We start from the raw sequence: 13,313 nt of genomic DNA, 5'->3' as shown, positions 1-13,313 counted from the left end.
TGTAAGAACCTGAGACATTTATTTCTGTGGGAGATTACGCTACAGACCCCTGTCTATTGCATGACTTTCCCTGCAACATTTGGTGAGAGCCCTTGACAGAGGCAGGATGCTAAAAGACTTTCCTGTGCTCTTACACACGGTAATAAAAGTTAGTTATCAACTGATCTATGCTGCACACTTCTCACAAATCAACCCTGCAGTTCCCCAAAGAGCATTTTTTTTACAGCCACAGGAAATCAGCTGTGTTTGGGGCAGAAACTAAATGAAGAAAACATTTCAAAATAATAAACACAGAGTGGATTTGAGAGACTGAATTTCACTGCTTTCCACTCTGCCTCTTGCCTGCTGAGATCAGTTTGGAGAACACACTGCCACTTAGTCACCAGAAGCATAGAAGCTCCATGCCCGCTCCAAAAAATTCCTCTGCTTCCCAGAGCTGGTTCACAGTTTGAAGACAAAGCTATCCAAATGTGGATGGCTTAGGAATTCTGGAATAGCGGCATCTGCTCAGCACAGTGTGATTTTAAATCCTTGCTACTGACTATGCATAATCTATGCATCATTCAAAGCCAGCCATGTGTCCAGTCCTACTAGAGCACCAAGTGAGAAGTCAGTTCAGCAGAAAAGCTATGAGTGCGTCTAGAGAAAACAAAGAGGGCCTCTATTTTCAAGTTTCACTACAAAGCCATAATAACTAGCCCGGTTTTTTATATGAGCAGCCAAAGAATTGCCCCTTGTAATTCATCATCCTAAGCATGAGCTGCTGGTGCCCCAGTGGGTAGTCAAAACTTCAGCATATATAAAGTTCAGAAGATGCCAAGTTTGTGGATTGCCTAGTTGGCAACATACAACCACAGAATGAAGAAAAAAAAAGCAGAGCGACAAATGTTGTTTTGCTTTCTTATTGCTAACCATATGGACATTTTCCCTACCACAGCTCTGAAGTAGGACAGGTACCAGAGATAGCTGCAGTGAGTGGGCTGTACTCCACATATTTCATCACTCTGCTTCTAAATCTCATTGCTTTAACCGCTACCTCTAGAGCAAAATGATTCCCATGACTGTGGCATAAAAATGCCCTCTACTATTACAGTTTCATATCCTCTTTCATATTGCATATAGTAACTGAAATTCCATCTCCAATCTACCGAAGTGATCTCCTTTCAACTGATACTCAATCTTCTTAACTGAGATTATTATAATTTAACCCACATTGATTTAATTGTTACTTCCCTGGTTTACCTTGCCCAACTGAGCTGTTTTTAAATTGCCCAATTCACTGAATGTTTCATTCTTAATTGATTGCCTGTCTGATTTATCCACATATTTGTACACAAATTTCCTAATCACAGTCCTTTCTCAGTCACATTGCTTAACCTAAGCATTTCTTGACTTTATTATGGTTTTATTGTTTCTTCTTCATGCCCCTGCTACTATAATCTACTTGCCTCCATTGTAAGAAACCCTGCCAACCTTTATTCCCCCCACCAATCTCCCAGGGATCCTCTATCTTACTACCCTACCATCACCCTCCCATACTCCCCCCTCCAAGCATGTATATTTTCTTCCTTTCTAGAAAACCCCATTCCACAATCTCTTATTCTCACCTGACAAAAGGGTTCTGACATGCTTTCTAACAGAAAAATAGGTTTTCACCAAGAATACGAATATTATGTAAAAAAACAACCTGTCTCTGAGAACAGTCAGCAACCAGGACAAGAATGAAACAGGGACAGAAGAAGGAATATCATACGTGGTTTCTCTTAGGCAAGAAAAAGCACACTGCTGTCCTTGAGACTAAGTCAATTTGTCTGTTGCCTGCTCAATAGCTCACTATGGTTTATGGTTTGGTCTGAGCTGAGTTTGTGCTAGGGAAATCTATTGGGACAAGGACAGAAGTCTGGTAGCTGTGGGAAGCTTTGTGTCCTTGGTCACAGAGACAGGGCTGTTCCTTGCTGAGCAGGGCTGGGGACACCACATTTCACATTTCAGAAGCCAGAGAAGCAGTGCTCAAGCAACCGCTGAGGAATTTTGAGGGCACCTGCGAGATGAGCATGCATTTCAAAAAGGCATGGTTGACATACCTGTCTATCTCACAGGCTGTTGAATTTGTTGGTTAACTTCAGCAATGCTTGAAAGATGAGGAGGGGAATTATCAGAGAATTAATATCACACTAGCTTTGTGACAATTTGGGTAGAAAGGAAACCCAAACACACAAGCCCCATGCACCCTGCCTGAGAGCAGCTGCAGCTCAGCCAGCACTGTGACAGTCACTTCACAAGGGACAAAGGAGCTGAGGGAACTGGGACACAGGCTGACCCTAATTAGCAATGCTATTTATAGAAGAATTTATTCTTCAAAATGGAAGAAGATGGTGGTGTCTACTGAGGTAGTTCTGGAGCTGATCCAAAGAATTAAGGTAAGCAGCTTCAAAAACACTGGGGCACAAGTTATTCCTGAGCTGGTAACACCTAGAATGTCACTTGTGAGTAAGCTCACAGCTAACTTCACAGCAACCCAGCATCCAGGCAGGCAGGAACACAAGGGCCCAGAGAGAGAAAGGAAGCAAGAAACCCTGAGGACAGCTGCATATCTGCTGGTCTGTCATTGTTTCATTGTTCCTTTATTTTCTGAGACTGAGAGGGTCTGGATACCATGCACAGAACAGCAATGGATCCCTCTACCGAAGAGATGACAAAAAAAAAAAAAAAAGAAAAAGAAACAGGTAAGAGCTTAGAGGAGGTCTGCTAACTAGAGGAGTATTACAGAAATGCTGGAGGTGGAGAACAGTTCTGAACAGTTTTCATGATCTGATTTAATTTAATAGAAATGGATGAGTGGACAATACAGGTTAGCTATCAAGACACATAACATCATACAAACTTGGATAAACAAAAAAGGGGACTTTGGTAGCACTCTTTTGTGGAGAATGGTTTACCAGCTTCCACAGGGAAAGCATACGAAATATTTTTAATTGTGAATCAATGTTTAAGACTTTTCCAGAAGAATGCCCAAATATATACTAAATCTATATTATATGCTATATATAAAATATGCATATATATAAAATATACACATATATAAACTGTATAAAGCAAACTGCTTTTGTACTTCTTGAACAACATTCTATTTATCATTTTTTCAGTATCAACATGTAAAATATGCTGGTAGACAAAGTAAGCAAAAATCCCAAACAAACCTTCAAGCAATTAATGCAAAAAAAAGCTTGCTAAGTGTGAAGATAAAAGTAAAAATTCATTAAACAAATCACTCAGTCTACTCAATCCTTCAAGTAGGCATCTTAAGATAAGAAAACGACCTGAAGGTTGGTTTCAGAATACTTTTAAATCACCTTTATGTGCTTGATGCCTAGACCAGAGCCAACATATTTCAGGAGATTTTCCTCCCTGATACACTCAACCCACTTGCTTTAGAACTAAATACGGTAATAATGAAATGACAAAGCCTAGCTATTTATTCATTTGTCGAAAGCTAATTTGTTCTTAGTAGTCATCAAACTGTTTAAGAAATATTTGCGGGCTGAAGGACTTTTCATGAGTGGAAGCAACTTATTTATCAGACTTCTTAGGATTTTTTTTCTTAATTCCTCTAGGGCTAACTAAATTATTGATCTTAAATTAAAAGGAGTGTCACACAGAACACACTGCACAGTCAGACAAGACAACTGAAACCACATGATTAAGTCAAATTCAGGAAAGAGCTTATTAAGATCTGTAGTTCTGAGCAAGTTCATATTCACCTAAGCTGGCCCCCAGTTTCAAATGAAAGCTCATTACAGACGTGCTCCGGATTATGTGACATACAAAGACAGCTTTCATCCCACTTAAAACTCCATTGGACCACTCACCCCAATGCCAGGAGAGGTAATTTTGCCCTTATCAATGATGTAGATCTAAACTTACAGAAGCAGCTGAAGTTGTAACTACTTTGGGCAGCCAATACTTTCTTCCACAGATGAAGTGGGGGAAGAACAACAGACTCAGAGTTCAAGATTTTCACCAGCTATGGTCTGTTTGACAAGCAGAGCAAAAAACAGATTTTTTTTTAAACAAAATGAGAAAAAGCATTACGTTCACTCAACAAAGACCCGACACAAAAATAAACATGTTATCACATGCTGGACCAATTAGTATTTACTGAACTACATGAGATAAGTGTTTTCACTTGTTCTGTTGTCTAAACAGTACTATCAAAAGATGTGATTTCTCTAATGATAGGTTTACTTCTTTGTTTCTGTTGCCATTTTTGGATCAGCGAGCTCAAGTTCTACACTCCGCCACATTCTCTTCTGGACATGCTTAAGCATTTAAAGGCAATGACTAGAGTGGGATAGAAAGAATAAATACAGTATGTGCATTTTTATTGCTTCATCTAACAGAGCATATTAAACCCTGGAGACACTCAGCATTTGTCCGTAAGGCTCAGCAAGTGTGTTTGTGCTAGATGTTTGCTAGGTGCCAAGACAAAATTTTCAGTTAATAGCATGCCCTATAAAGGAATGCCCAGATGGGTTTTGTTTCTCCTTTTCACTTTACTGCTGCAGCTTCTTCAGTTAAAAAAAAAAAAAAAAAAAAAAAAAAAAAAAAAAGAAGAAGCAGCAGCAGCATCTAATTATAGGTTGGTATGTAATTCTCACCATAACAATCCCTACCATTTGGAAGCCATGAGTCAGGCCCCCAGAATTATGATTAAGGCACAGAAATTAGGCATTTGGAAAACAACTATCCACAGTGGATTTCTATTTGCCTTTTAGCATACAAGCCCCCCGTTCATGCATTCAAAGCTCCCCACTTTAGTTAAGGCCTAAAAAAGTCCTCATTCATTTTCATTTCCTGAAATGAAGTCTGTCACAGATTCACTAGATTGTCACTAGATTGCAAGAGCTAGCACACCTGCTTAAAGAATAGGCAACAGCAGTCTTCTCTTTGTAACATTCCAAAAGTCACATCAACTGCAAGCATACATCGCTCAGCATCTGTTCCTGCTTTGTTCTAGGAGTCAAGCACCGATCACCAAGCCAGGTGAAATCTTGCAGATGGATACCCTGGGATTGCAGAGCCTCAGATCTGGATCCAGAGAAAAAGTCAAATTCCTGGTCCTGGCGTCTCATAATACTCTTGGACAAAGATCCCCAGAGTAATGATTTTAAACTCTTCTCCTTAACCGAGGAATGGCTGTGACTAACAGGTGAATTTTCTCAAAACTTACATCTGAGCTATCTGGTTTTCAGATAACTCTTCTGAAAGGCAGGGAAGGCATATGAAAGCAGACATAAGTAGAGGGGTATGTAGAGTTTTTCATGCCAAAGTATTTCTTTATTAATATTACAAAAATTATGGAGGCCTAGTAAAAAGCAAATTAAAAAAAAAAAATAAGATTAGCTCGTATGTCTTTCAAAGGCATTCCTTCTGCTTCATTGTGTCACATGGCCTACAATCAACTCTTGTAGCATGGACCAGAATCTTTCTATGCAGCTCAGATCCCTCTGCAGGGCTTTCTCCTCCACTACTAGAACAGCACTTTTCCCCTCTTCCCCTCTACTTGCCCACTGAAGAGACAGCTGAAATTTTACTGAAGATTCTCACTGTTTCTTTGCCTCCCTTTAAAATGCTGCTTCTCCCCACTTGCAGCAAATGTTTGGAAAGACTTTGGAAAGATTTAACCTTGTCAGGCAGCAGTATGCATTAAATGATATAATGCAGAAACATCCTCCATGCTTCAGAAATGCATCACCTCACTGCTTTCTAACATTGCAACTTGTCAGGGAAAACAAAACTGTAAATTAGTACCTGAGAACAGGGATTAATTTAATTTCTCAAGTGAATACTTTGAATAAAGAGCTACTCCAACCTCTTTTAAACAGATCAATGCTTTGGTGGAAGGCCTGGAAAGATGACAAAAATCTACAGAAAAGCATTCAGCATTTTCCCAATACTAAGCTGGTGCCTGCAGGTGATGCTGTGAGTGGCAAGAAGGACCACTACTCTACCAGATCCCCAGCACAGGTTCTTCCAGAGAACACGCGGAAGGTGTGTCGCTAGCAAACAGCCCAGCTATTTCTCTGCATGACAAATATACTAATGAATGGGAAATCGACTCCACTAACCAAAATTCCTAATGGGTACAACTGGGATAAATCTCACTGTATGTGTTCTCAGGCTGAAAATCCTTCAGAGCATAGAACGTCTCTCCGCAAACTTACGGCGCATTATAAGCAAGACTTTTAGTAGGGAATGGCAGATATTCCTAGAACTTCCAACTGACGTCAGCTGTGACCCAAACTTGGAAGTTCAGTTCCGAGAGGCAGCCTTATAATAGGCAACACTTCCTTAAATTCCATTGTAAATCTGTTTCCTTATCCATATGAAAAAGAGTACACAGTGAAACAGAATCAGGTCTCCCTTGATAATGAAAAGTAAAGACTTAAAGACAGCTGAGTAACTTGAGAGTCTTCATCCTATTTCCCATTAAGCCTAACTCTTATTGACTGTCACTGAGAGAGGCAGGCATCAGTGAGCCTTGGATTCAGAATCACCCCCTAATTGCATATTTGAATGCTTTTTGGACTGTTCTCAAGTCTTGTGGTGCTTCTGAGCATTACCTATATCACTAGATACTTCATCACCCTGCACTGGGGTATGCCATAACACAACACTGTGAGTGCAAGTAGAACATCATATACAACAGAAACTCCAAATACAGATGAAATAGCACTACCAGAGCTAAAACTTGGCCAAGGCAGAGCAGAAAGAAAAACATTAAAATCCCTTCACTTGAAAAGAAATACATGTTTCGTTTGTTTGTCTTACATCTTCAACAGGAAACACTTTAAAGCAGTTACTCCTCAATTACATGCATGGCTGCCCTACACAATCCAAAAATAGGGTGACTTTTGACACAAAAAAAACAAAAAACAAAAAACAAAACAAAAAAAAAAAAAAAAAAAAACCAACAAGTAAAATAGTCTCTAAACCAAGAAATTTAGAAGGGCCTTTTCCAAATTGGTGAAATAGAAAGAGAAGTAAAAATAGCTCAATTTGTTGATTTAAACTGCTAAAGCAACAGATATAGCTTATAACAGAATCTCTGAGCTTCTGAAATAATTACTCTAAAAACATACTGATGTCCACATCCACCCCATCCTTTATCTAATCTACCTGGGTTGTAAGACCCCAGAGAAGAACTGTCACTGGTTTTTATATACACAAAAATTGGGACAAAATGAAACTAATCTGTCCTGAGGTTTACAAATACTATGTAACATGGATTAATGCACTTCGGTAGGAATTAAACTGCACATGGCTATGTTTAAATGATTTTGCAATAACGTGTAACAATTAAGGGTGATTTCCTTGCATTTTGGAAACCCTATTTAGCATACAGAAAAAGATGAAAATATATAGAAAGGTTTAAAATTAAGTATTTTTAATGCTTAGAAAACTGGAACGATGGACAACTGCAGTTGAAATAGCTTCTTCAATTCAGTGAGGTTCATCCTCACCATGGGAAGATAAATTCCGAAAAGAGACAGGTAATTCATTTTCCATGCATTTACCTAGTAGGAACTAAGTCTCAAAAATAGGTCTTTTTATCTATGTCATTGAAAACACATCAAATGTGCTGTTTGCTTCACTGCTGTGAAGATGAAAATTACAAGCATGGCAATAAATCATAAGTTACTGTATTGTACGGATTATTCAGTGCCCATTACATCCACCACAAGGTAAAAAAGGAGAAAATACAGATGTGCAACTATATAAACCCAGTACTACCTGCATATGCACATAGCAGACATTTGGGGCCCTAGCAAGGTAACCTAAATTCTAGCAAATCACTGTTCCTCTGGTTCCCTGCTATCTGGCTCTGGGCCTTCAGATGCTCCCAGCTAATAGGAAAGGAGTCTTGGAACTGGCTGCACTCTCCCAGAAATGCTGGCAGCATGGTGCCTTCACAGATTTCAAAGAAAGCAGCAATTCTAAGATCTCCAAGTGCAGGTATTAGAAATAGGGGTCTGACTGCACATTTCCTGTGGTAGGCATAAACAAACTCTATAAGAAAAGCCTGTTCAGGGGCAAGGAAGATACCATCATCAGGAGGAGATCCAGGAAGCAACTCAGGAATCCTGAAGCCAAGTCCGATAGTTTTAGGACTGGGCTTCATGAGACATGAAGGCAAAAGTAACCTCAATCCAGCAGTTCCCAGCTCTGACCTTAAAGCCATTCTGCCCATGTCTCAGTGAAATAGGAAGGGATAATTCAGTATCCTATAAAGCTGGTTAAGCAGGGCAAAACTCTTATCTAGTCAACTTGAGCAAGGTGAAGTTTCATCTCAGATTTGCCTTGAATTATCCTGGCAAGGATCACACCTCTTATGTAATGTGCAGAGCCTCCATCAAAAGAAACAGAAGAGAAGCCAGCCAAACTAAGGAAACTCCTGCTGACTTGGCAATAGCATTCCTCTCACTCAGACTGGGAGGTGACCTGGAATTCCAGCTCTGCATTAATGTGATCTCAAATGAAAATTATTTGTACAAGAGGATGCTCTTCAGTGTTTGTTGTGCTTATATCCAAGGTACAGGTATTAACAGCTGACAGAGACCACAGTAGGAAGACCCACTTGGCACCACACATTATTTTTGCTTGGCAGCTGAAAGCTAATCATAGAAAAGCCTCACAGTCTGTCCACACCTACACAGCCTAAAAGCCATGAAAGCACTGGAGTCCATCGAGCCTGGATATTCTATCTGGACATTCAGCCACTGCTTTGTGATTTCAGGCCATTAGCTTCACTTCTCTGCTCCTGGAAAATGGACAACAGGCCAAAAGTAAGGAAAACAGCAGAGAAACCATCCGCCAAGATAAGCATGGCCAGTGTGAATCTGGGGACGGAGGTGACAGCACTGGGGAGCAGACCCAAATTGCAGCAGTTGCTTTGGACTGGAAGCAGGTCACAAACAGTGAGTTCACAGGAAATGTCTGCCACCAGCTCTGCCAAGCCCCCCCAGAATAAAGCTTGGGCAACCTTCCAGCATCACACAAAGCTGCTGCAGCAAAAGCAAAGCGAATCTCAAGTGCAGCCTTTCCACTGTCCTTATCATGAGATTGTCCCATCTCTTCCTGAGGAGTCTCTAACCTCTAGCTCAGACACTAATTGCCACCGAAACCTTTAGGTTAATGCAGTGGGAGACCATTTAGAGTCACAGAATGGGTTGGAAGGAACCTTAAAGCCCACCTAGTTCTAAATCCCCTGCTGTGGGCAGGACTACCAGCCACCAGATCAGGCTGCCCAGGACCCCATCACCCCTGGCCTTGAGCATCTCCAGGAATAGGGCATACACTGCTTATCTGGGCAGCCTGTTCAGCGCTTCACCATCCTCACTGTGAATTTCTTCTAATATAAATATATATAAATATATAGATATATAAAAATAAATATATAAATATAAATATAAAAACTCTTTTAGTTTGAAGTCAGCTCCCCTTGTTCTGTCACTACACTCCCTGATAAAGTCTCTCCCCATCCTTCTTGTAGGTCCCTTTTTATGGAAGGCCACAAAGAGGTCTCCCCAGAGCTTTCTACTCTGCAGGCTAAAACAAACCCAGCTCCTTCAACCTGTCTTCATAGGAGACCACAGGGTTGTCCAAAAAATCCTGCTGAGTCTCCAGAGGAGTTCACCCTGGCCAAGAAATTAAGAAATGTCAGATACAAATAGAGCACTTGAGATGTATGGTTGCATAGAGCTTATAAGGCAGATGGAAAGATTCTGCCCTGACTTTAATCAACTGCAGTAATTTTAAATAAAATAATCCTATAGGTATTCTTACACCTCACTTACTTCATTAATAACAAACCTCAATTAACAAAATTCTTGCCTAAATAATTTAAACAGCACTAAGCCCTTAAAAAAATTGATTTGTAAAACAATTAGGGAGCAATAATGTTAAGCACCTCAGAGGATGACCAGTCATTATCCCCTAGTAAATTACAGGCCTTAAACATTTGTGATTCTAATGGCAGTCTCACTCCTATTCTGATGATTGTGTAGTGGGCAACTGGGGATCAAGCAGTTTACCATCTTATTGACAGACTGCTATTCAGCAATGGTCAGAGATGAGATGTTTCCACAGCAGAGTTAGATGGTCTTCAGCCAGTAGCATCTTGAAACTTAAAGGATGTTAATAGCAGTATCTTGTTATGAGGCTGCGCTTCGCATGCCCAGAACGGGCAGAAGGCTGCCCTTTGAAGGCTCCACAGAAAGCTATATTCAGCAGAGGAAAGGATTTGGACCAAGGGCTCTTAATAAATAACCTCATCTGTATCTTCAGGCTTTTCAGGACCTGTCCCTCCATCTGAGATCCTAGACAACTGCTACGCAGACACCCACGGTACTGATGGCAGCGGGACCCGGCACGCAAACATCACACGAAGATTACTCACAAAATCTTGCACACAAATTCAGGGCTGAGAGCATGCTTGAAACAGATTCATGCCTAAGCCAAAGGCTGAATCCTGTTCATTTTGTTACTCTCACAGCCTGTCCTTATTCACAACCGTACATACTGCAAGTGAAGGATTGAGACTGAGAAATCCATGGCTGTTTACACAGGTGCTTATATTTGGAAAACAATTCTGCTAGCCTATATTCAAACACAAAACTTGCAAAACCTGGTTTAAATTATTATGCAAGCACCAGGACAGCATGGATACCCGCATGAGAATGTCAGACCTTCACATAAGGCTTCTGCTTTTAACAGGCAGAAGGAAGGAGACACGGTGCAAATGAAGGAGCTGCTGCTACTCAGCTGCCAGGCTTCAACCCAGGTTACCACAGAAGCTTTCTCTGACCTTGCTGAGCTGCTACCGAAGCTCTCTTTCTCCAGATACAGACTACAAAGGGAACTAATACAAGTTGCAGCTTGATAAATCCCTTAACGGATAACCTTGTAGTTTGCTTAGATAATGGGAAGGGTCTGTGTCTTTGTATTGCATAGATAAGCGAGGTTCCATGAGACTTTGTACTGAATATGTATGTACCTCTCAGAAGACCTCTGAATATATATACGCTGAAGACCTTTTTTGTGCAAGACATACACAATTGGAGGAGCATTCCCCCCATGCATCCAGCACTGATAATGAAGAATGCCTGCTCTCTAACACTCCAACCCAGGTCTTAGAGAGTTTCAGCTGCTTTGCAGTAACAGAGCAGCACTGCCCAGTTTTGAAAAACATGTTAATATAAAGTTAGCTGCTCGGGGACCACAAGCTACTTCAATAGGAGCCAAGTAAGAGAAATACAGAACAGTCAGCTCTTTTCTTGGCAGCAATAACCTGGATATTTGAACACCTGTATTGTATTATTATACAATATCGTAACAAAGAAATACATGCAAACACTGTATTCTACAAAACAGTAATGTGAGAATTTGCAATTCCTCAAAGATTTTTAGCAGATTTGTTCTTCACAACTGTTTCAGAACCAGAACATGCGCAGGAAGACTGGAGAGAAGAGCAATCGACCCAGTATTAGGCTATTATAGCAGGCAGTACTGATTCGAGGTCCACACACAGGCTATATGGAGCTGTTAAAACAAAAGCTCATATTCACAGACAGTTTCCAGCAGAAACTGAAATGTGAACCTCTTAAAAAAAAGGAATGGTAGCACAGAGATTGACATTGCTTCCTTTAGTTGCTTCACAATATAGACCAGTTTACCTCATATGGACTTTGATTTCATAACTTTCTACCAATTCGCAGAGAAGCAGATCTATGTCAGTAAAAGTACAGAGTTCTATGTCACCATTATTTGACGACTTTTGTTTATTCAGTATATGTATCTCCAGGGAAAAGTTCCTTTAAAAATAAAACGTATTTCTTAAATCAAAATGATTTAGGGTTCCTTTTGTTTAGCAGTGCAGTAACTGATCAAGGGGCAGAGACAAGAAATAGCAGATCATTTTACCGCAAGATACAATCTTCCATAAGCATGTTTGAGAAAGCCACTTAAAAGCTTAAGCACTGGAAAAACATACAGGGAAGTGGAATGGTTGAGGATCCATATTGAGTTTGCTTCTAAACTATGTGGCTGAAACAGTCTTAAAATTGTTTTTTTTTTTTAACTGAAGTTGCAGCAGTAGTTTCAGACTTCAAAGCAACACTTGGTTTACAAACAAGAAAAATAATGCATCCGGCTCTTTCCTACATCAACTAACAGGGATATTAAAAAAAATAATAATCTGTCCCAAAAATGTGTGTCTGTGGCGTAATGAGATTTAGTTGAATTAAAGCCTGAGAAAACTAATGCAGTTGCCCTCCCAACTTGTATCCAATGCTTTAGGACGAGGAGCTGTTAGCTCTGTATTAGAGGGAGGGCTTCTCTCAGGCCTACCCAACGAGATGGCATTACCACAAACCCACTGTCACCTCTCACTGCTTTTCTTTCCTGCTCCTAGACTCAAGGGTGTGCTTCTGGAAACCCGCAAAGTTGGTTGTACCAGCGGACGAGATGCTAAGTGATCACACACCGGCCCCAGTTCACAATTAACAAACAAAAGCCGAGTCGCATTCACAACCAACAGCAGGACAAAAAAAAAAAAAAAAAAAGAAGAAAAAAAAAAGTCATTCCGGCTGCTGCTGAAGAAAGGGAGCCTTCCTGAGGCAGCCTGATCACCGCCCATATGCTCTCCTTAGAGGACAGAGAGAAAATCCAGCTTCCCCCCGGAAAAGGAGATCTGCGATCTGTCCGCACTCTCTCTCACACACACACCTATCGGAGAGCACACACGCACCCCCCCACAGCACACCCTTCAAGTCGGGCTCACCCCAGAGCCGGAGCCCGCCTCCCGCAGCCCCCATCCGCGCAGCCGGCACGGCAAGGACGAGCCACCCCGAAAAGTTTTGCCGTCGGCGGGTCCCGGCCCGGCCCTCGCCCCGCGGGCTCCGACAACAAAGGGACGGGGATGGAGACGCGAGCGCGGGGCTGCGCGCACCGCCGGCCCCCCGTCCCCGTCCCCGCGTGCCCTTGGGCCGCTACCTGAAGACAGCGACCGCAGTGTGGTTTCTTCTCCACGCCTTGCCCTGCTGCAGCAGCACCCCCTGAACGATCTCCTTCTCGTCGGGCAGCCGGTACACGGGGAAGATGTAGAGCCAGCAAAGGACGAAGACGCCGAGGGCGCTGGCCCCCACGGGCAGCCGGGTGCGCGGCCACTTCCAAGCCAGCCCCGCCATCCTCCTCCCGCAGCGCTGCCGCGGCGCCGGGCTGCGCTCCCGCATCAGGCCCGCACCGCGCGGGGC

At 41.8% G+C, this 13,313-nt stretch overlaps 1 protein-coding gene across 1 annotated transcript in view; it reads right to left on the bottom strand.

The window, feature by feature from the left end:
- Positions 1 to 13,247, bottom strand: part of ST8SIA1 (ST8 alpha-N-acetyl-neuraminide alpha-2,8-sialyltransferase 1) — a 114,969-nt gene extending 101,722 nt beyond the window's left edge. The window contains exon 1 of the mRNA XM_042890225.1: positions 13,054 to 13,247. Coding sequence (XP_042746159.1) covers positions 13,054 to 13,247 — 194 coding nt within the window. The remainder of the gene's footprint in view (positions 1 to 13,053) is intronic.
- Between the last annotated feature and the right edge of the window lie 66 nt (positions 13,248 to 13,313).

This window comes from Lagopus leucura, unplaced genomic scaffold (assembly GCF_019238085.1).
Source record: "Lagopus leucura isolate 7727_CA_CO unplaced genomic scaffold, USGS_WTPT01 Super-Scaffold_100159, whole genome shotgun sequence".
NCBI lineage: Eukaryota > Metazoa > Chordata > Aves > Galliformes > Phasianidae > Lagopus > Lagopus leucura.
The sequence above is the reverse complement of the archived record's forward strand: the minus strand, read 5'-3'. Positions and strand labels throughout refer to the sequence as shown.